Source organism: Dama dama, chromosome 9 (assembly GCF_033118175.1).
Source record: "Dama dama isolate Ldn47 chromosome 9, ASM3311817v1, whole genome shotgun sequence".
NCBI classification, from domain to species: domain Eukaryota; kingdom Metazoa; phylum Chordata; class Mammalia; order Artiodactyla; family Cervidae; genus Dama; species Dama dama.
In genome coordinates, this window is record NC_083689.1 from 14,462,236 (window position 1) to 14,487,065 (window position 24,830).

The 24,830-nt window shown below is 46.0% G+C and overlaps 1 protein-coding gene and 1 pseudogene across 1 annotated transcript; one reads left to right on the top strand and one right to left on the bottom strand.

The window, feature by feature from the left end:
• Positions 1-3,226: 3,226 nt before the first annotated feature.
• LOC133061824 (zinc finger protein 333-like) lies at positions 3,227-12,548 on the bottom strand. The gene is made up of 5 exons (XM_061150057.1): positions 12,474-12,548; positions 11,070-11,158; positions 9,700-9,798; positions 8,930-9,006; positions 3,227-7,824 (listed from the first exon to the last, which is right to left on the bottom strand). The coding sequence occupies exons 3-5, from the start codon at positions 9,770-9,772 to the stop codon at positions 6,679-6,681; spliced, it is 1,296 nt and encodes a 431-aa protein (XP_061006040.1). The 5' UTR covers positions 9,773-9,798; positions 11,070-11,158; positions 12,474-12,548; the 3' UTR covers positions 3,227-6,678.
• Positions 11,496-12,201, top strand: LOC133061522 (large ribosomal subunit protein uL15-like; annotated as a pseudogene).
• Positions 12,549-24,830: the final 12,282 nt, after the last annotated feature.

Consider the following 24,830-nt stretch of genomic DNA (forward strand, 5'->3'; position numbering starts at 1 on the left):
TTTCCAGATAAGTAACTGGGATGATGGAACTACGATTCTCCAGGGCTAGGCTAGGAAATGTGAACTTCTTTCTGAGAGCAGTAGAGATCCATGAAAGAATCTTAGGGGAAAGATGTTTGAAAGTCCAGAATCTATGGGAAGCAGTGGGGAGGGCAGTAAGTTGGACTCAGCACAAGCACCAGACTGCTCTAGGATGAGGTACAAGAGTCTAGCTGGCATTCACCCTAAACTAGGGAACTCCCTGGGCAAGTCTATTCCTACACAGAAATCAAACAGGCACCCAAATGCCAAAAAAGAGGGGGTTTCTTTGTTAAGCTACCAACATTGGGGTGGCCATGAGAGCATCATTTGCATCTCTCCCGTTACTAGGTACAGCTGTCAAGCAGCAAGTTGATGTAGGAGAAACACAGTCTCTACTTGCCCCCTTCCAAGGAGGCATGGCATTGCATGTACATCCTCCATTTAGGAGCATTTGTCTATGTGAATTCATGTAGACTTAGTGAGTACATTTAAAGTTTATTTTCTGTCAGGAGCAGTGCTAGGTTTAAAGGAAGTAACACTGAGCAGGCTCAATGTGGTCTCTAATCTCAGGGACCTTACAGAAAAGAGGAAGATAAAGTCCAGTAAACAATTCCCCAAAGCAGTGTGACTTAGGAAGTAAAGAACCCCGTTTCTGGCTTCCATCGTGGATATAGAAAACTGGCACACTTTGCTGCCACCACAGCAACAAGAAAAACCTGAATAATTGGCAGAAACATAATTTCCTGGAGGGAAGGGATCGTTAGGGATGGACATGTACACATTGCTGTATTTTAAATGGATAGGACTTCCCTGGTGGTGCATGGGTTAAGAATCTGCCTGCCAATGCAGGGGACATGGGTTCAATCCCTGGTCTGGGAAGAGTCCACAGGTCACGGGGCAACTAAGACTGTGAGCCACAACTACTGAGCCTGCTCTCTCTAAAACCAGCGTTCTGCAATAGGAGAAGCCACCACAGGAGACGTCTGTGCCCCTGCTCATCGCAGTTAGAGAAAGCTCACATGCAGCAACAAAGAACTGCCACAGCCAAAATTAAACAAAAATTTCAGAATAAATAAAAATTAAAATGGATAACCGAGGACCTACTGTATAGCACAGGGAACTCTGGTCAATGTCATGTGACAGCCTGGATGGGAGGGGAGTTAGGAGGAGAATGGGTACACGTATATGTATGACTGAGTCCCTTCCCTGTTCACCTGAGACTATCACAACATTGTTCATTGGCAATGCCCCAGTACAAAATAAAATACAAAATAAAAAGTCTAAATAAAATATAAAAAGAAACACACACACAAACAAACAAAAAAAAAACACCCCACATTACTCTCTTGAACCCAGAAGGTGTAACCAACTAACCTGAAATCTAGGGGAAGAGATACGGACAGAGATATGGATATGAGCACTGGATGAAGACACGAGAGTAAGGTGCCTGCTAAAATTTGTAACCAAGTGCTGAATGCCAGATGTGTGTATGATAGAGAATCTGGAAGCCTCACACACAAGACAAGTTCTAACCCACTCAAGATTCTTCTTGCACCACCAGACACTCATAAGGAAGATTATGGAGAGGGCAAGAGATGGGGAGAAAGTCTCCCTCCTCAGCCAGATCCACAGCATCACTAAGTACATGTTCCATCTCCTAAGTTACTACAGACAACATTCCACCAGTGGCTTCCCTACCACATAACCACAAAGCCTTTTCCGAACCTCTCGCAGCAGTTTTCTCACCATATTTCCAGCCACCAAGTTTCCTCACCCTTCTCATCTGCTTTCTTGCTGCAAAGTTCTAAAGTCAGTGCCACACTTTAAGCTTTTGTTTCAGCCACATCCTATTTCTGATACAAACGTCTGTGTCAGTTATGTATTGCTGCCTGACCAGCTTATATGCTCACAATTCTTTGAGTCAGCATTTGAGATGAACTCAGCTGGGCAGTTCTGATACCCAGGGTCATTCAGGAGACTTAATTCACCTGATGGCTTGTCTGGAGTCAGATGGTCTAAGGAGGCCTCACTCACCTGTCTGAGGATTGTTGCTGACCGTCAGGAAATCCTCTCTCTCCATGTGGTGTCTAATCCTAGAGGAAGCTGGCCTAGGCTTCATCACACTGTCCTCAAGAATCTAATCTTGAGCTAAAAGATGGCAAAGGCTAATGTGTTTTTCTTCTTTAATTATTTACTTTTGGCTGCACTGGGTCTTCGTTGCTTACTCTCGTTGCAGTAAGGAGGGGCTCCTCTCTAGTGCAGTGCACAGGCTTCTCATTGCAGAGGGTTCTCTTTGTTGCAGAGCACAGGCTCTAGGGTGGGCAGTTTTCAGTTAACTGCAGCTCCCAGGCTCTAGAGCACAGACTCAATAGCTTTGGCTCACAGAGTGAGTTGCCCCATGGCCTGTGAGATCTTCCTGGACTAGGGATCAAACCAGTGTCCCCTACACTGGCAGGTGGATTCCTAACAATTGGACCACCAGGGAAGACCCCCAATGTGTTTTTCTAGCTTCTATTTCTATTGTGTTTGATAATGTTTCACTGGCCAAAGAAAGTCATGTGATCAGGTTCATCTTCAAAGGGTAGAGAAATAAACACCACCTCTTGATAAGAGGAGCATCAAAGTCACACTGAAGAGAGGTGTACAAAAGAGAATGGATGAAATTACCGTGCAGCAATCTACATCACTATTCACACACACAAAATAAAGCAAGGTAAAACATAAGAAATCACTTACCCACTAATACAGCTATAAATAAATTGACAGTAGCATGTGCTGTCAAGGATATGAAGCAAATGAAACTTTAATCTACTGATGTGGTGGTTGGTTGTTTAGTCACTGAGTTGTGTCCGACACTTTCTCAACCCCACGGACTGTAGCCTGCCAGACTCCTCTGTCCATGGGATTTCCCAGGCAAGAACACTGGAGTGAGTTGCCATTCCCTTCACCAGGGGATCTCCCCAGCCCAGGAACTGAACTTGCATCTCCTCCACTGCAGGTGGTCTCCTCCTTTACCACATTACCAGTCACCAGGGATTCCCGATTGATGATGGAAGTATGAACCGTTTCAACCACTCTGGAAAACTGTTTACCAATATCTACCGAAGCTAAAAATATGCCTATGCAACGACCCAGAAATACCATGTCTAGGTTTTATACCCAAGAGAAATAAGGAGATATGTTCCCAAGAAGATGTACACAAGAATACTCATAACAGCTTTATTCATAACAGCATTGGGAAAGAACCCAGATGTCCATAAACAGAGTGAAATTTTTTAACTGTAGTGTATTCAGACAATGGAATATTACACAGCAATTTTAAAAGAGATCTACTGGTAATGTGACAAAGATAAAGTTCATAGGCACTATATTAAGTGAAAACATCAGACACAAGAAGGCGTACTGTGTGGTTCTATTTTTCTGAACAGGAAAAACAAATCTATGGTGACAGAAGTCAGAATACTGGTTAACTATGGAGATGGGGCTTACTGACCTGGGTCGGGCCCAAGAGAACCTTCTGGGAAGATAGAATTTTTTTTTTTTTTAATGTGGGTGGTGTGAAAGTGTCACTCAGTGATGTCCAACTTTGTGATCCTATGAACTATAGCCCACCAGGCTCTCTGTCCATGGACTTCTCCAGGCAAGAATACTGCAGTGAGTAGCCATTCCCTACTCTAGAGTAGCATAGATAAATATATATAATTCACTGAGATGAACACCAAGACTTACAGACTTTTATGTAAGTTATGTCTCAATTAAAGAACTTGAGAGGAATTCCCTGGCAATCCAGTGGTTAGGACTCTGCACTTTCACTACCAAGGGTGTGGGTTCAATCCTTTGTCAGGGAACTGAGATCCCACAAAGCCTTTCAGTGTAGGGAAAAAAAAACAAAACTTTAAAACACAAAAACAGAACTCTGTGAGTTCAGGCGAAATGGACAACAGCTCCCTGCAGTGAAGTTCTGTAGCGAGAGCCAGACTGTCACTTACCACCTGCAGGACCTCAGTTAACTTATCAGGCCTCAGTTTCCTCATCTGTGAATTGGGGATAATAACAGTACCTTCCTCAAAGTGTCATTGTAAGGACTAAATAACTTAAAAGATACAAAGTTCAGGGTAGTAGCTATAATACTATCTAGCAATAATAAGCACTAAATAATTACTTGATATTATGATGATGAATGGCTGAATATTCACTGCTAGGGAGAAAGATGGCCACTAGAAGAATAAAAGGAACAATTAACTGAAAGCTTACAAGATGTCAAAAATCTTTTAATTCCATTGCTTCAAAATATATGAAATTTGAATTAAAAGACTCATTCAGCAATTCATACATATGGTAGGAGAGTTTAATGGAACTTTCTCAGTAAATGATAGACTGGAAACTGTTAAGGACTGAATGTTGGTGCTCCCTGGAGTTGATATGCTGAAGTCTAACTCCCAAGGAGATGGTTAAGAGGTGAGGCCCTTGGGAGGTGATCAGGTCATAGGGATGGAGCTCTCATGAATGAGATCAGTGCCCTTACAAAAGAGACTCCAGGGAGTTCTCTTGCTCCCCTTCTGCCATGTGAGACATGGCAAAAAGATGGCCATTTATGAACTAGGAAGTGGGGCCTCCCCAGACATCAAATCTGCCAGCTGTGATCTTGGACTTCCCACCTCTAGAACTGTGAGGAATACATTTCTGTTCTTTGTAAGCCACCCAGTATTTTTGTTATAGCAGCCCGAGCTAAGACAGAAACCAGTATTTTAAAATGTGTAAAAGACTTTTATACACAAAGAGCATGCTCCATCTAGTGGACATTTATAGGATACCATACATTGACTTCCACCATCCAAGAAGCATGTATAAAAATGAACCATATATTAAGTGCATCAGTTAGAGACTGCATTCAGCCACAATAAATCCATCCCTGCCCTCCCCCAAACTCCCCTCCCCCCAAAAAAGACAATGTCATGTACCAGTAAGAAGTGCATCTTTTTCGTGTAAACAAGATGTCCAGAAACAAACAACCCAGGGCTGGTACACCCACACAAGGATACCAACCGGGGAACCAGGATGGTTGTAGCTCTGGCCACAATCTATTATTTTTTAATCTATTATTTTTATATGTTTAATTTGGCAGCACCATACAGCTGTGGGATCTTAGTTCCCTGACCAGGGATCACACCCTCAGCCCTGTATTGGAAGCTCAAAGTCCTAACCACGGGACCACTAGGGAAGCCCCCCACGCTCTCTTTAGACTGCTGCTTTCGCCCCTGTGGTCACAGGATGCCTCCTCTAGCACCAGATATGGTGCCCGCTTGTATAAAAGGCAAGAAGGAGAGAAAGTGAAAGTGATAGTCACTCAGTCGTGTCTGAAGACTCTTTGTGACCCCATGGACTGTAGTCCGCCAGACTCCTCTGTTCATGGAATTCTCCAGGCAAGAATACTGGAGTAGGTAGCCATTCCCTTCTCCAGGGGATCTTCCTGACCCAGGGACTGAAGCTGGGTATCCCGCATTGTGGGCAGATTTTTCACTGTCCGGGCCACCGGGGAAGAAGGAGAGGGATCTGGCTAAATGAAACCATTCCTTTGTGACATCTTCCCTAGGACTCACACTCAAAGATGCCTCTTGCTGGCCAGGACTGGAGAACGTGGCCTCCACTGCCAGCAAGAAGGACAGGGAGGTGGAAGTATTTTAATCATGCGCATTCCCTGATGGTGTAGTGGTTTGAATGCGGCCCCCACCACCACCATCACCGAAAGATATGTCCACCTAGAAACTCTGGTTGTGAACTCAGTTGGAAAAGGGTCTTTGTGGATGTCATTAGATTAAAGATCTTGAGATGAGGCCATCCTGGATATCTGGGTAGACCCTAAGTCCAATGATGTGTCCTTATAAGAGACACTTCGAAGACACAGGAGAGGACACAGACACACAGAGGAGAAGGCCATGTGAAGATGGAGGCAGCGATGGGGGCGATGCTGCCACAAGGCAAGGCACACCTGGGGCCACCCAAAGTGGGAAGAGGCAAAGAAGCCTCCTCTCCTAGAGACTTTAGAGGGAACGTGGCCCTGCAGACACCTTGATTTCAACTTCTGCCCTCCAGAAGTGTGAGAGAATAAAATTCTCTTGCTTTAAGCCACAAAATATATGTACATTGCATAGTCCCAATCTGAACAAAAATACCTAGGTGCTTTTGCAAGTAAGAAGGGGCAGTTTTGGCAGGCAACTACCAAGACATGCCATTTTCCAGGCAAGAGTACTGGAGTGGGTTGCTATTTCCTTCTCCAAGGGTTCCTTTCCCAACCCAGGGATCGAACCCAGGTCTCCCGCATTGCAGGCAAACGCTTTACCGCCTGAGCCATCAGGGAAGCCCTAGACCTAAAAGCAAATCTCCATAAATACTTAACATTCAACAACATAAAGATCACACACTCTGCTTGTGGTGTGTTACGTGTGTGTACACGTGCTCAGTCGTGTCTGAGTCTCTGTGACTCCAGGGACTGCAGCCCACCAGGATCCATGGGATTTCCCAGGCAAGAATACTGGAGTGGGTTGCCACTTCCTTCTCCAGGGGATCTTCCCAACCCAGGGATAGAACCCTCCTCTCCTGCATTGGCAGGCGATTCTTCACCACTGAGCCACCATAGAGGATGTCGCTAAAGGAGTACTAGGAGAGATGATTACCGCCCAGATGTTTATTCTGTAGAAACAGGAGGTTAATCAGCAAGGGGCCCTTCCATGGGCAGAGACCAGATAAAGGCAGGTCGCCGGTCCTGACGTTTTCTCCCCTGGCGTGAACCCTCTTGTGCACGCTGAGTGAAGAGCTGTGTCGGAAGGCTTTGTCACACTGAGTGCATTCGTAGGGTCTCCCCGTGGTGTGGGTTCTCACGTGGACGATGAGGTGCGAGGACTGGCCGAAGGCTCGCCCGCACTGCGGGCACACGTAGGGCTTCTTGCCGGTGTGGGTCCTCGCGTGCTTCCTGAGGGATGAGGGCTCCCCGAAGGCGCGCCCGCACTCCGGGCACGGGTAGGGCTTCTCTCCGGTGTGGATCCGCATGTGACTCTTGAGGGTGGAGAGCCGACTCAGGACCTGCCCGCAGGTGGCGCACTCGTAGAGCTTCTCGCCGGTGTGGATCCGCTTGTGCACGTTCAGGTTGGTGCTCGTGCGGAAGGGCTTCCCGCAGTGGGTGCACTGGTAGGGCTTCTCTCGGGTGTGGGTCCGCACGTGCGTCTTCAGCGACGAGTGCTCCTGGAAGGTCTTCCCACAGTGGCCGCACTCGAAGGGCTTCTCTCCGGTGTGGGTCCGCATGTGGCTCCTCAGGGAGGACGGCTGGGTGAAAGCCTTGCCACAGTCCTTGCACGAGTAGGGCTTCTCGCCCATGTGGTTCCTCTGGTGCAGGATCAGGTTGAAGTTCCTCGTGAAGGTCTTCCCGCACTGGCTGCACTCGAAGGGCTTCTCGCCGCCGTGGGTCTTCAGGTGGCGCCGCAGGTTGGAGAAGTACTTGAAGGCCTGCCGGCACTCCTGACACTCGAAGCATTTCTCCGCGGTGTGCGTCTTCTCGTGCCGGATGAGCTCGGAGCTGTACCGGAAGGATCTTGCACATTTGTCGCACGTGTAGGTTTTGTCCCCGCTGGGGACTTTCTCAGGCACGATGAGGCGGGTGGTCCGGAGGAAGGATTTTCGGCTCGCTCGGCCTTCAAAGCGGCTTCCTTCAGCAGGAAATCGCGGGTACTCAAAAAGCGGTTTGATGCTCTCAAAGGGCTTCCCAAGCACATCATATTTATAGAGGTTTTCTCCGACCTGAGGTGGCTCCTGTCAATTGAGGAAAATGGGAAGACCAGAGGCTTTACTGCAGTCACAGATATTCTCCCACAAGCAAATTGTGTGTAGGAGAGAGGCAGTCCTATAGCTCAAACTTATACCGTCCTAGTGTATCTCTGCCATTTCTACCCTGACTTCCTTCAAGAGGATACTCTGCCACAAAGAGCTATCATTTTCATTACCTTCATGGGACTTCTTAGAAGTAGATTTTTTTTTTAATTGTTAAAGACTAAATTAAGTCTTGAATGTTCTACATCTGTGTCAGATTTACAAAAATGGTCAACTTTGCACTGTTTACAACAGACAAGACATGGAAGCAACCTAAATGTCCATCGACAGAGGAATGGATAAAGAAGATAAAGTAATGGAATACTACTCAGCCATTAAAAGAATGAAATAATGCCATCTGCAGCAATATGGATGGACACAGAGACTGTCACATGGAGTGAAGTAAGTCAGAGAAGGAGAACTATCTTATGACATGCCTTATACATGGAATCTAAAAATAAACGATATTAATGACCTCACTTGCAAAACACAAACAGACTCACAGACTTAACAGTACAAACTTATGGCTGCTGACTGGACGGGAGGTGGTGCAGGGTGGGGGGGGGGTGGACAGGAAGGGACAGTTAGGGAGTTTGGGTTGGGATGGACATGTACACACTGCTGTATCTAAAATGGATAACCAACAAGGACCTATTGTAGAGCACAGGAAACTTTGCTCAATGTTATGTGGCAGCCTAGATTGGAGGGGAGTTTGGGGGACAATGGAGACATGCATATGTATGACTGAATCCCTTCACTGTTCTCCTGAAACTGAACACTTGCCTGAAACACATTATTAATCAGCTATACCCCAATACAAAATAAAAAGGTTTTAAAAACGATTAGCTTTGGGAACTCTGTGAGATACATCTTGATCTACATTTAGAGTTTTTTTCCCCCAATTCATGACATTCACAGACTCTCTCCCAACAAACTGCCTTCTCCTAGGTGAGTACCACTTGCCTTGAATCTCTCTCTGAGCTTCTTGAGTTTCTAGCCTACAGCAATTCCCACTGTAGAGGACCAAGAATAATCCCTTAAGCCTTACCCTTTTCATGCCAATGGATGGAATCGCTGCCAAAATATCTTGATTAGGAATGGAGTCTTGGTGTTGAAGGTGAGGACCTGGAATGAATTAAGGGGGAGAAAATATCAAGTGCACAGGGAAGGAAACTCTGGAGTCAAAAGGACCAGTAACCTAGATACATGCAGATTTTTTTTAATATTGATCCTAAATATGTGAAGAAACTGAATAAGAGGAACATATCAGGACTTCCCTGGTCCAGTGGTTAAGACACCACACTTCCAGTGCAGGGGGTCCAGGTTCGATCTCTGGTTGGGGGACTAAGATCTCACAGGCCACGTGATGTAGCCAAAAAATAATTTTTTTTTTTTAAAAAAAGGAACACATTAAGGAGCAAAAAAAATTTTAAGCTGTTTGGCTATGTGAAGAGTTAAGTAATCACAGGAACAAGGAGTGGAAATAGTAGATAATTTTCTAAGAAAAGATTCCATGAAGACTGAGCTTGATGTTGAGAGAAAGTATTAGTTAAAAACATAGTGGGGAAGAACTGGATGAAATTTACACATGAAAGTGCTGAATGTAAAAAGGAGGTAGGATAATTTACTCTATGCTCTGTGAAGCCAGAGTAAAGTGTTAGAGGTAAAAAAGCAAGGGAAAGAGTAAAGAAAGTGAAATTTACTGAGGAAGCTCAACCCAACTGCATTCCCCATCAAGGATACTGAAACTGTTTCTAAATCTTACACACTCATCTTAGCACCCAGAGCTGGTGCTCCCCTCGCCTGCCTAGTGCTCACCTAACTGGGCTCCTGGGAAGACCCCTCTCTCAGTGATGCACAGCTCTTCTCTTTGCTCCATATGGGAAGACATCCTGGTTTTGCAGAGTTGATCACCTGCTTATGGGAAAAGATGCAAGGTGTGAGCAGACTGTGCCTGCCATGCAACAGGGGCTGATACTCTGAAGTCTTCAGGGTCACTGGAGATGGAAACAGCAAAAAGGGCTCACCTACATTCTGATGTAGGCTTCCTTCACAAAGGAACTAAGGTACAAGCTCCCTCAATGGGTCCCAAAGAACAGTAGGACTCTCTAATCCCCACAACCCAGGGCCCAGCTCAAGAAGGCACTTAAGAAGCCCAGGAAGAGCAGACAAGCCTTCATTTCCATGAGGAAGCCACAAGACTATAATAAGCACCATGAGGGCAGGACCTCTCTGTCTCTTCACCTCTGGATTCCCCAGACCAGCACAGTTCTGGGAACCCACAGTGGCTGCATGAATGTGTGCATGAAGCAGCAAGGCCGGCCTTGCCCACAGAGGCCAGGTTCCTGTAGTTCTCCAGCATCACGTCTCTGTATAGGCTCTTCTGGGCAGAGTCTAGAAACAGCCATTCTTCCGGTGTGAACAGCACGGCCACATCCGCAAAGGTGACTGGCTCCTAAAATGCACATCCAGGAGCTCAGCCAGAGGCCAGCCCCTCCAGGACTCAAGAGGACAGTGAGGGGCTTGCAGGCCTGGGGAAGGGAGACTCCCATGCACAGGATGTTCAGATATAGTTCTAAGGTCCCTCAGCTCAGGCCTCAGAACTGCAACTTTCCTCCATCTATTCTTCCCTCCAAAAATGAGAGCGTCCTGAAGTATGGCAGCCAAGGACCTCAACTTCATGACAGGAGTTAGCTACTAACAACTAGCCAGGACTTCCCTGGTGGCATAGTGGGTAAGAATCTGCCTGCCAATGCAAGGGACACAGGTTCGATTCCTGGTCCGAGAAGATCCCACATGCCACGGGGAGACTAAGCCCACGTGTCACAACTACTGAAGCCTGTGTGCCCAGAGCCCATGCACCACAAGAAGAGCAGCCACTGCAATGACAAGCCCATGCACTGCAACGAAGAGTGGCCCTTGCTCGCTGCAACGAGAGAAAGCCTGAGCGCAGCTACAAAGACCCAGTGCAGCCAAAAGTAAATAAGTGATTTAAAATAAAACAACAACTAGCCTGGAAATCCTTGCCCCTAACCCCAGGGTCCAGCAGGTGAGGTCGCGGCTCACCCACCACTAGAGGCCCAGTGCCTGGAAGCCTAGAAACCAGCCCTGTGGGGTTGAGAAGCTCCCAGACAAGGGGAGGGGACAAGGAGGCAAAGCAGGAAGAAGAGCAAGGACTTCCAGCTTACCTGTGGACAGGTGGCCAGTCCCCCAGGAGTCATGGCTGCTTCTTCCATGCTCTCCTTCTGGAGCCAGGCAGGGCCCTGAGCAGACAGAGCTGCAGAAGAACAGGAGAGCCATGAGGGTCTCAGCAGCAGGGCTGAGGCTGCCCACCGTGACTGTGCATGACTACAGGTGCACACACACCCTTGGACAAACACACACACACATACTGTACACTGAGATGTGCATGCACATATGCTTGCACATACCCACAGCTACTTGGGCACGTGGGCACACTCACCAGTACCCACACATGCATACACTATGTGCAGAGACACACACACACACACACAGACACCACTAGAGGCCCAGCACCACACATACACAAGCACACACACAAACACACAGAAATATACAGAAACACACACAGCTCTTTCATCTCGGCCGCCAATATGCCAACCAAACTAAGGAAGACCTGAAAACTTGGAGGCCACATGAGCCATGGCCGCATCATGGGAAACACCCAGGAAGCTGAGCTAACACTGGAGGCCTGCTTCACCACAGGATCAACTTGAACGAATATCACCCAGGAGACGTTGGGAAAGTCGGTACAAGGCATTACCATTTAAAGGGGAACCAGAGCTTCTGTGCAACTGTCAACCTTGATAAACTGTTGACCTTAGTTGGTGAGAAGATCCAGATAAGTGCTGTTGAGGATAAGACTGAAGCTGTCCTATCAATGATGTGATCAGAAAGATCTGGGGAACAAAAAGCTCCCAAAGCAGCCTGTCATCATGAAGGCCAAATTCTACAGCAGAAGAGCCGAGAAGAAGACTAAGGGTGGCGGGGCGGGGCTTGCAGAGAAGGAAATGGCAACCCACTTCAGTATTCTTGCCTGGGAAATCCCAGGGACAGAAGAGCCTGGCGGGCTACAGTCCATGAGGTCAAAAGGGGTTGGACATGACTTAGCAACTGAACACCACCACACCAGCTGGAAGCCACATGGTGGGAAATTCATTAAATGTCAAGTGCTTCTGCATGGAACTCTGTTCAATGTTATGTGGCAGCCCGGATGGGAGGGGAGTTTGGGGGACAACGGATACATGTATGCATATGGCTGACTCCTATATATATGATTCGGCTTCACAGTTCACCTGAAACTATCACAACATCATCAACTGGCTATACCCCAATGAAAACTAAAACGTTTTTATTTTTACTGTTAACAAGTGCTTTAAAAAAAGAAACATACACACATTTCCTCCATTCCAAATCTCTGGAGCCACAGTCTTGATCCACCAACAGATGCTGAGGTTTCTACAGTGCCCCTTTCTCCCCCTTGACTCAGCCCTGAGTCAGCTGTTCCTCCCTGACTGCAGGGCCCCTTCCTCTGCCCCAACTCTGCAGGGTTGGTACCGCCCAGGACTTACCACAAGCAGAGCACAGAAACCACCACTTCCTTGGGAGCCTGCCTGAGAAGAAAGTGTCCTTCCTTTCCCGTCTTCAAATCGATAACATTCCTCCCCTACACCAGGCTCCTCACTCTGGCCTGTTATAGAGAAGTGATGCCCCACAATCCCATCTCCCGATACCCCCACTTCCCCTCTCAGTGGGACCTTTCCCTTGGTCATTAAATCTGAACCACGTCCAATCCCTGATCCCATGGTATTAGTTTCCCAGGGCAGGTATTAAAAAAAAAAAAACAAAAAAAAACCCACAAGAGGGTGGCTTAAAACAACAGAATTGTATTCTCTCAGAGTTCCAGCAGCTGGAAGTCCAGGATCAAGCCGTTGGAGGGCCACACTCCCTCTCAGACTCCAGCTGAGTCATTCCTTGCCTTTTCTTGGCTTATGGTGGTTGTTGTTATTCAGTCCTTAAGTCGTATCCGACTCTTTGCAACCCCAAAGACTGCAGCACACCAAGTTCCCCTGTCCTTCCCTACCTCCCAGAGTTTGCTCAGATTCACGTCCATTGAGTCAGAGATGCCATCTAACCATCTCATTCTCTGTCGCCCCCTTCTCCTGCCCTCAATCTTTCCCAGCATCAGGGTCTTTTCCAGTGAGTCAGGTCTTCGCATCACGTGGCCAAACTATTGGAGCATCAGCTTCAGCATCAGTCCTTCCAATGAATATTCAGGACTGATTTCCTTTCGGGTTGACTGGTTCGATCTCCGTGCAGTCGAAGGGATTCTCAAGAGTCTCCTCCAGCACCACAATTCAAACGCATCAATTCTTTGGCACTCAGCCTTCTTTATGGTCCAACTCTCACATCCATACATGACTACTGGAAAAACCTTGGTTTCTGGTGGTGAAGGTCAATCCTGGGCTTATAACTGCATCCCTCAAATTGCTGCCTCTGTTGTCATGTGACCTTCTCCCCCATGTGTCCCTGTCTTCACAAGGCATCTTCCCCTTTTTAAAATGGCACCGTTCATATGGGATTAGGGTCCACTGTCACGACCTCACCTTAACCTGATGTCATCTGCGAAGACTCTATTTCCAAACAAGGTCATGTTCACAGGTACCAGGGGTTAGAACTTCAGTAGAGTCTGGGCGGGGGAGCACAATACAGCTATAATACCCCACCTCTCCCTCTGGCTACTGTTTTATCTCTCCATTCCCCATCATGGGCAAACTCTGTACTCATTCCCTCACCTCGTATTCAGTTCCAAAACACCACCATTCAACGACCAGCACCTCACTAGAGTCCCCTGTGACCTCCATCTCCAGGGAGGATCTAGTAGAAATATTCAGTCGTCCAGTCCCCCTATGTTAAAGCCCACCCCACCTAGGCTTAGGAGGGCTTCCCTGGTGGCTCAGTTGGTAAAGTATTTGTCTGCAATGCGGGAGACCTGGGTCAGGAAGATCCCCCTAGAGAAGAGAATGGCAACCCACTCCAGTATTCTTGCCTGGAAAATCCCCTGGACAGAGGAGCCTGGCAGGCTACAGTCCATAGGGTCTCAAAGAGTCGGACATGAAAGAGCGACTAAACATTTCCACTTTGCTGGGCTTCGGCACCCAACCCCAGCCTCCTCCACTCCTGCGCAAGTTCCTGCCCCGTCACTTGCTGGTGTCCTATCAGGATGCCAGCATGCTTCTCCTGCATTGGCAGGTGGGTTCTTTACTGCAAAGCCACCAGGGAAGCCCCCAGTCCCCTTCCCATAAGTGCCCCCAGTTGTCTGGTAAATGAATGTATACATGACCCACCAAACTATCTCAACTTGACCTCCTGAATACATCTTACATAGTTCCATGCTTCCCTCGGAGAAGGCAATGGCAACCCACTCCAGTACTCTTGCCTGGAAAATCCCATGGACGGAGGAGCCTGGTAGGCTGCGGTCCATGGGGTCTCGAAGAGTTGGGCACCACTGAGCTACTTCACTTTCACTTTTCACTTTCATTCACTGGAGAAGGAAATGGCAACTCACCCCAGTGTTCGTGCCTGGAGAATCCCAGGGACGGGGAAGCCTGATAGGCTGCCATCTATGGGGTCACACAGAGTCAGACACAACTGAAGCGACTTAGCAGCAGCAGCAGCAGCATGCTTCCCTACTGTGCAGACATAAGTTAACACAGCCCTCCTGACTGCTCACCTTAGCAAGGCCAGCTGGCAAGGCTGGCCCTTACCAGGCCTCTGGGAACTTGGATTTCTTTTTGCTTTTCTTTTCATTTATTTTATTTATTTATTTATTTTTTTTTTTTTTTTTTTTTTTTTTTTTTTTTTTGGCTGCACTGCACAACATGTGGAATCTTAGTTCCCTGACCAGGGATTGAACTCATGCCCCCTGCATTGGAAGTGTGGAGTCTTAACCACTGGACCGCCAGGGAAGTCCCACAACTTGGATTTTGAGACAGTTCCCCCGACCCTAACTGGTAAGAGGGGCTCACTCTGCTTAAACTGTCTGTACAAACAATGAGGTCCATGTTGGATGCCTTCTTTCTTTCCAGAAGCCTGGAGTTTAGGTATGTGCTGGGCAGATGGTGCCTACACGACCAGCCCCCAGGGAAAACCCTGGGCTCTGAGTCTATAATGAACCTCCCTGTAAATTTCACTATGCACCTGTTGTCACAGCTTACTGCTGAAGGAATTCAGCATGTCCTGTGTGGCTCCACTAGGAGAGGACTCTGAAAGCTTGTGCCTGGGTTCCTGCAGGTGTCACCCCAAAAGCCTTTTCCCTTTGCTGATTTTGCTTTGCATTCCTTCACTGGAATAAATCAGAGCCGTGAGTACAACGTTAAGCTGAGTTTGGGGCGTGGCCTTAGGGGCCTCTGACCTGCCTACTCCATACTCACTCCCCAGCCCCTGGGGGAGGGTGTCAGGGGTTTGTCTGCAATTGTTTCCCAGTGCCCTTCTCACCATGGGATGACAGTCTAGAGCACTTCCAGAGTACTTTAAGAGCAAAGAGTACTCCAAGTACTCCATGAGTACTTTATAGCACAGATGGCCAAAAACCACATGAAAAGGTGCACAACATCGCTAGTCATCAAAGATGTGCAAATCAAAACTACAGTCAAGCATCACCTCACACCTGTCAGGATGGCCATGATCAAAAAATCTACAAATAATAAATGCTGGAGAAGATGTGGAAAAAAGGGAACCCTCCTTCACTGTTGGTGGGAATGTAAATTGTTAACAGTCACTGTGGAGAACAGTATGGAGGCTCCTTAAGAAACTAAAAATAGTACTACCATATGACTCAGCAACCCCTCTCTTGGACATATACCTGGAGAAAATCATAATTCAAAAAGATACATGCACTCCAGTGTTCACTGCAGCACTATTCACAATAGCCAGGATACCGAACCAACCTAAATGTTCATTGAGAGAGAAACGGATAAGACGACATGGTATATGTATACAATGGAATACTGTATGTGCTACATTTTCAGTTGTGTCCAACTTTTGTGACTCCATAGCCTGTGGCACGCCAGGCTCTCCTGTCCCTGGGATTCTCTAAGCAAGAATACTGGAGTGGATTGTCATGTCCTCCTCCAGGGGATCTTCCCAACCCAGGGATCAAACCCACATCTCTTTTGTCTCCTGCATTGGCAGGCAGGTTCTTTATCATGAGTGCCACCTGGGGAGCCCATAAATGATGAGATGACTTTATGTATTCTCTCCCTAAGACAACGACTGCAGTCAGAAGAAAGGAAGGTGTATCCAAGTTCCCAGACACAGCAGAACATAACACAGCAGGGCCCTCTGGCTGTAATTCCACCAGGCGCTCACTCACCAGCACCCCCAGCCCTCCACTGTCTGGAGAGGCCCAGCGCAGGCTCCGGCGTGGCCACCCTCTGCATCTGCACAGCCACCTTCAGCCCCTGGGCAGAGTGACAGGAACAGATTATAGAGTCACAGCGTGGGTGGGATCCGCTCACACCTGCTCACCCCGACTGAACTGGTGTGACTGGCCCTGCCTTGGGAAACATGCTGAGGAGGGACAAGGCTCATTCCCCATATCCAGGTTGACAACTCCTCGACACAAAGCTAGTCAATGTCATGGAATTTCAAGCCCGAGATGGGACGGAGACAGGGGGCCCGGGTAGGGAAGGCCTCATCTAAGCAGCCTCTTGGAGCGGGGGACATCCTGGGGCACGGAGGAGCAGTGGATGGCCAGTAGACTGAGGGGTGAGGGAGGAGGCATGGGTGGAACCCTGCAAATGAGGGGGTGTTAGTAAACTATTCCCAAGGGGAAAATCCCTGCTGTGGGAGAAAGGACGGGAACCCTCCTACACCAACGGCCACTCCCTCGGGAAAGGTGTTTGAACCAACTTGTTTTTTTTTTTTTAATTTACATTTGGCTGTACTGGGACTTTGTTGCTAGGCCTAGGCTTTCTCTAGTTGTGGTGGGCAGGAGCTACTCTCTAGTTGCAGTGAGGGGATTCTCACTACAGTGGCTTCTCTTTTTGCAGAAAACAGGTTCAACAGTTGTGGCTTTTAGGCTCTAGAGCTCGGGCTCAATAGTTGTGGTGCACGGTCTTAGTTGCCCCGTGGCACATGGAATTTCCTGGATGAGGGATCGAACTCATGTGTCCTGCATTGGCAGGTGGATTCTTAAACCACTGGACCACCAGGAAAGCCCCTGACTTACTTTCTAGAGGATGTCTCTGGCCTCCATGTCCAGCAGGAGGCTGGGTCCAGGAGAACTAACAGTGGCTCTGGGCAAGGTGGTGGCACCAGGGCCAGGAGCAGCAGTCAGAGGCAGGTTCATATTTTGGAGGAAAAGATGGCAGGACTTGGTGGAGGATGGGAAGCAAATGTGGCTGGTCCTCAGGGCAGGTGATGGGTGGGAGACAGGGGAGAATAGGCCCCTTCTCCTCAGGGCAGGGCTCCAAGCACACCTTAAAGTGTCCTTCTGTGTAATTCTCTCCACCTCAGAACCAGAACAGAAGGCCCCGAGCCAAGAGCATGGTGACCAGCTTGGACACTCTCCACACAGCCCTTGGGTCACAGGACCTGCTCATTCTTGCAGGTTTCCTGGCCATGGAAAGGGTGGAAGGACTGAAGAGACTTGGGCCTCTGGACTGAAGAGCCTCTCTGGACCCAGAGAGGCAAGACCTGGACCCTGGGTACCACCCCCTCCCCTAGGACTGCCCAGGGCCTGACGTCAGGCTGGAGATATTTACACTCAATGCAGAAACACCAAGGCCTGTTCAGTAGTTCTCACCAGGAGCTAAGCCTGGGCCTCCAGCATGTTCCCAATTTCCAATCTAGTTGGCCTTCCATTTTTCCCTCCCTCCTACCTCTCCACTTACAGACATATCCGGAATCTTGGGCCTTCTTGACAGAGGCTGGGGCCCTCCTGGCAGACCACCTCCCAGGCTGACTGCATATTCAGAAGACTGCTGAAGAGCTGACCAGTCCTCTGGAGCCGGAGGCATCACCTCCTCTTCCATCTCAGACTTGATCTCTATCTTCAGGTCTGGCTCTGGCCCCTGGGAAAAGGAGTGGAGGGTGCTAAGCAGGAAGAGGTGGTATGGAGGCTGTCCTCACCCTAAGAGACCCAAAGTTTGGGGGTAGTGCCATCAGAATTTGGGGTTCGTGGGACTTCCCTGGTGGTCCAATGGCTAAGACTCTGCACTCCCAATGCAGCAGGCCTGGGTTCTATCCCTGGTCAGGGAACTAGATCCCACTTGTCACAACTAAAGTGTTAATTGCTCAGTCTGACTCTTTGTGACCCCATGGACTCTAGTCTACCAGGTTCCTCTACCCATGATTCTCTAGGCAAGAATACTGGAGTGGGTTGCCATTCTCTTCTCCATGGGGATCTTCCTGACCCAGGGATCAAACGTGGGTCTCCCACATTGCAGGTAGATTCTTTTTACTGTCTGAGTGACCAGGGAAGCCCATGTCGCAACTAAGACCTAGCCAAATTAATTAATTAAGAAAAGAATTTGGGCAATGTGGATCTGGCAATTTCAGACCTGGCAACTCTCCCTACTTCACTGTGGGCACCAGCCACTGAGGGTCTCTGAGAACCGACTGCACCAGAGACTTGGACGCACACAGCTGGTCCTTTTCTGGTTCTGGGGAGCCCATGGCTGGAGGGTAGACCACCAACACTCAGAGGCACTAAAAGATATTTCACTAGAAAGGTTTTTGCTTTGTTCCAGGCAGCACTGCACAGCTTGTGAAATCTTAGTTCGCTGACCAGGGATTAAACTCGAGACCCTGGCAGTGAAACTGCAGAGTCCTAACCACTAGACTGCCAGGGAGTCCCTGAAAAGGTTTTTACAGAAAAACTGGGAGCACTTAGTTCTGAATATGAACACGGTTCTGTGTTTTCCCAGGTTCTGTATCTGCCTATCTGGCATCTGTCAACCACAGGGCCACAGTTAGTTATCCACATCTCCCGTGACCCACAGCCCACACTCTGAACCGCCTCCTTTATGGAGTTCTCACACACCAAGCCAATATTCCTCCCACCCTAAATCACCCACTTCATGTCCTGGAGGAAACATCTTGGCTCAAGTGTCTGCCTGGCCCTGGTGTGCGCATCCAACTCAGCTATTCCTCACCTTTTCCGATAAAAGGAAATGAAGAATTGTCCCCCATCAATCTTACCATTTGCAAATCAAAGGATGAGTTTTCCTCTGAAATATCCTGCAGAGGAGTAGGCTCGTTGGGTGTAAATTGAGATTCCCAGTCTAAAATGAATGGGGAAGAAAAAAAATTACCTTATTTCATAAAAAAAGTCATGGTATGGAACTGACACACTCATTTTTTTTTTTTTTTTCTAATATTGACCCTAAACTTAGGACAATACTGAAAGGTAGAAGGTACCAATGAGCAAGCTTGCGTTCTGCCATGTGCTCAGTCATGTCCAACTCTTTGTGACCCCATGGACTATAGCCCGCCAGGCTTCTCTGTCCATGGGATTCTTCAGGCAAGAATACTGGAGTGGGTTGCCATTTCCTCTCTCCGATCCTGGGGAGAGTCTCTTGTGTCTCCTGCATTGGCAGGCAGATTCTTTACCACTGCAGTGAGCAAAGGGAGATTCTAAAGAGTAGGGCTGTGTGTAGTGTCGGGCAGTGATGGGATGAGGTGGAAACCAGAGGCTTGTCCTGGTAAGAGAATTCATGGAGGCTTTTTTAATATTTAGTTATTTTTGGCTGTGCTGGGTCTTCACTGAGGCCCGTGGGATCTTCACTGCAGTGCGTGCACTTATCTCTAGTTGTGGTTCACAGGCACATGGGCTCTGTAGTTGCAGCTCAAGGGCTCTCTAGCTGTGGCGCTGGGGCTTAGTTGCCCCTCGGTATGTGGGATCTCAGTCCCCTGACCATATATGGAGCCTGCATCCCATGCACTGGAAAGTGGATTCTTAACCAATGGACTACCAAGGAAGCCCCCTCCATGGAGATTTAGACTGATATTGCCAGAAAGTGTGTTATCAGGGAAACAAGAAGCAATCAAACAAGAAATATATATAGAAATGTTCAACATAAAGATGAACGTGGTTATACCGCAATACAAAATAAAAAGTTTGAAGAAGAAAAAAATTTTGAGAAAAGACAAACTTCTGACTTCCCTGGTGGTCCAGTGGTTAAGGCTCCACACTCCCAATGCAAGGGACCTGGGTTCAATCCCGGGTCAGGGAACTAAGATCCCACAGGACACTGCAAGTAAAGACCCTTTGTGCTTCTACTAAGTCCTGCCACAACCAAATAAATAAATATTTTCAAATTTTAAAAAAACTAAACAAAAAGTGTGTGTATCATATGGAGAAATCAGAATCCTCACCCACCACTGGGGGAAAGGTAAACTAGTGTCCTTAATCTCAAAAGAGGGCAACAGAGGATCAGACTGTTGGATGGCATCACCAAAACAACAGACATGGACTTGGACAAACTCCAGGAGATGGTGAAGGACAGGGAAGCCTGTTGGGCAAACTCGGGGATATCGTGAATGACAGGGAAGCCTGGCGTGCTACAGTCCATGGGGTCACAAAGAGTCAGACATGACTTGGCAACTGAACAAGAACAACAACAAATCTCAAAAGCAGTTTGACTGAAATTGAAGCTGTGATCAAAAACCTCCCAAAAAACAAAAGCCCATGGCCAGATGGCTTCAGAGGAGAATTCTATCAAACATTTAGAGAAGAGATAATGCCTGTCCTTCTAAAATGCTTTCAAAAAACTGAGGAGGAAGGAACATTTCCAAACACATTCTACAAGGCCACCATCACCCTGATACCAAAACCAGACAAAGACAACACAAAAAAAGAAAACTACAGGCCAATTTCACTGATGAACATAGATTCAAAAATCCTCAACAAAATTTTAGAAAATGAAATTCAGCAACACATCAAAAAGACAAACTTGTGACTTCCCTGGTCAAGCAGAGTTTATTCCAAGAATGCAAGGATTCTTCAACATACGCAAATCAAACAATGTGATACACCGTATTAACAAATTGAAAGATAAAACCATATCATCATCTCAATAGAGGCAGAAAAAGCCTTTGACAAAATTCAGCACTGATTTATGATTAAAACTCTTCAAAAAGAAGATATAACAATTATAAATATATATGCACCCAACATAGGAGCACCTCAATGTGTAAGACAAATGCTAACGAGTATGAAAGGGGAAATTAACAATAACACAATAATATGGGGAGACTTTAATACCCCACTCACACCTATGGATAGACCAACTAAACAGAAAATTCACAAGGAAACACAAACTTTAAATGGCACAATGGACCAGCTAGACCTAATCGATATCTATAGGACATTTCACCCAAAACAGTCAATTTCACCTTTTTCTCAAGTGCACACGGAACCTTCTCCAGAATAGATCACATCCTGGACCATAAACCTAGCCTTGGTAAATTCAAAAATAAATGAAATCATTCCAGTCATCTTTTCTGACCACAATACAGTAAGATTAGTTCTCAATTACAGGGAAAACTATTAGAAATTCAAACATATGGAGGTTAATTAACACACTTCTGAATAACCAACAAATCATAGAAGAAATCAAAAAAGAAATCAAAATATGCATAGGAATGAATGAAAATGAAACCACAACAACCCAAAACCTGTGGGACACTGTAAAAGCAGTGCTAAGGGAAAGGTTCATAGCATTACAGGCTTACCTCAAGAAACAAGAAAAAAGTCAAATAAATAACCTAGCTCTACACCTAAAGCAACTAGAGAAGGAAGAAATGAAGAACCCCAGGGTTAGTAGAAGGAAAGAAATCTTAAAAGTTAGGGCAGAAATAAATGCAAAAGAAAGAAAAAAGACCATAGCAAAAATCAACAAAGGTAAAAGGTGGTTTTTTGAAAAGATAAACAAAATTGACAACTGGTAGTCAGACTCATTAAGAAACAAAGGGAGAAGAACCAAAAAACAAAATTAGAAATGAAAATGGAGAGATCACAACAGACAACTCTGAAATACAAAGGATCATAAGAGACTACTACCAGCAGCTCTATGCCAATAAAATGGACAGCTTGGAAGAAGTGGACAAATTATTAGAAAAGTAAAACTTTGCAAAACTGAACCAAGAAGAAATAGAAGATCTTAACAGACCCATCACAAGCACAGAAATTGAAACTGTAAGCAGAAATCTTCCACCAAACAAAAGCCCAGGACCAGATGGCTTCACAGCTGAATTCTAACAAAAATGTAGAGAAGAACTAACATCTATCTTACTCAAACTCTTCCAGAAAATTGCAGAAGAAGGTAAACTCCAAAACTCATTCTATGAGGCCACCATCACCGTAATACCAAAACCAGACAAAGATGCCTCAAAAAAAGAAAACTACAGGCCAATATCACTGATGAACATAGATGCAAAAATTGTTAACAAAATTCTAGCAAACAGACTCCAACAACATATTTTAAAAATCATACATCATGACCAAGTGGGCTTTATCCCAGGAATGCAAGGATTCTTTAATATCTGCAAATCAATCAATGTGGTACACCACATTAACAAATTGAAAGATAAAAACCATATGATTATCTCAATAGATGCAGAAAAAGCCATTGACAAAATTCAACATCCATTTATGATAAAAAAAAATAAAAAAAACTCTCCAGAAAGCAGGAATAGAAGAAACATACCTCAATGTAATAAAAGCTATGTATTACAAACACACTGCAAACATTATCCTCAATGGTGAAAAATTGAAAACATTTCCCCTAAAATCAGGAAAAAGACAAGGGTACCCACTCTCACCACTATTATTCAACATCATTTTGGAAGTTTTGGCCACAGCAATCAGAGCAGAAAAAGAAATAAAAGGAATCCAGACGGGAAAAGAAGAAGTGAAACACTCACTGTTTGCAGATGACATGATCCTCTACGTAGAAAACCCTAAAGACTCTACCAGAAAATGACTAGAGCTAATCAATGAATACAGTAAAGTTGCAGGATATAAAATTAACACACAGAAATCCCTTGCATTCCAATACACTAACAATGTGAAAACAGAAAAGAAATTAAGGAAACAATACCATTCACCATTGCAACAAAAAGAATAAAATACTTAGGAGTATATCTACCTAAAGAAACAAAAGACCTATACATAAAAAACTATAAAACACTGGTGAAAGAAATCAAAGAGGACACAAATAGATGGAGAAATATACAGTGTTCATGGATTGGAAGAATCAATATTATGAAAATGACTACATTACCCAAAGCAATCTATAGATTCAATGCAATCCCCATCAAGCTAAAAACGGTATTTTTCACAGAACTAGAACAAATAATTTCACAATTTCTATGGAAACACAAAAAAACCTCAAATAGCCAAAGTAATCTTGAGAAAGAAGAATGGAACTGGAGGAATCAACCTGCCTGACCTCAGGCTCTAATACAAAGCCACAGTCATCAATACAGTATGGTACTGGCACAAAGAAAGAAATATAGATCAAAGGAACAGAATAGAAAGCCCAGAGATAAATCCACTTACTTACAGACACCTTATCTTCGACAAATGTCGCAAGGATATACAATGGAAAAAAGACAACCTCTTTAACAAGTGGTGCTGGGAAAACAGGTCAACCACTTGTAAAAAATGAAACTAGAACACGTTTTAACACCATACACAAAAATAAACTCAAAATGGATTAAAGATCTAAATGTAAGACCAGAAACTATAAAACTCCTAGAGGAGAACATAGGCAAAACACTCTCCGACATAAATCACAGCAAGATCCTCTATGACTCACCTCCCAGAATATTGGAAATAAAAGCAAAAATAAACAAATGGGACCTAATTAAACCTAAAAGCTTTTGCACAACGAAGGAAACTATAAGAAAGGTGAAAACACAGCCCTCAGAATTGGAGAAAATAATAGCAAATGAAGCAACAGACAAAGGATTAATCTCAAAAATATACAAGCAACCCCTGCAGCTCAATTCCAGAAAAATAAATGACGCAGTTAAAACATGGGCCAAAGAACTGAACAGACATTTCTCCAAAGACAGACAGATGGCTAACAAACACATGAAAAGATGCTCAACATCACTCATTATCAGAGAAATGCAAATCAAAACCTCAATGAGGTACCATTACATGCCAGTCAGAATGGCTGCTATCCAAAAGTCTACAAGCAATAAATGCTGGAGAGGGTGTGGAGAAAAGGGAACCCTCTTACACTGTTGGTGGGAATGCAAACTAGTACAGCTGCTATGGAGAACAGTGTGGAGATTCCTTAAAAACCTGGAAGTAGAACTGCCATATGACCCAGCAATCCCACTCCAGGGCATACACACCAAGGAAACCAGATCTGAAAGAGACACGTGTACTCCAATGTTCATTGCAGCATTGTTTATAATAGCCAGGACATGAAGCAACCTAGATGCCCATTAGCAGACAAATGGATAAGGAAGCTATGGTACATATACACAATGGAATATTACTCAGCCATTAAAAAGAATTCATTTGAATCAGTTCTAATGAGATGGATGAAACTGGAGCCCATTATACAGAGTGAAGTAAGCCAGAAAGATAAAGACCAATACAGTATACTAACGCATATATATGGAATTTAGAAAGATGGTAATGATAACCCTATATGCAAGACAGAAAAATAGACACAGATGTATGGAACAGACTTTTGGACTCTATGGGAGAAGGCGAGGGTGGGATGTTCTGAGAGAACAGCATCGAAACAGGTATATTATCAACCTGTTGGTTGTGAAACAGATCGCCAGTCCAGGTTGGATGCATGACACAAGTGCTGGAGGGTGGTGCACTGGGATGACTCAGTGGGATGGGATGGGGAGGGAGGTGGTAGGGGGGTTCAGGATGGGGAACACATGTAAAT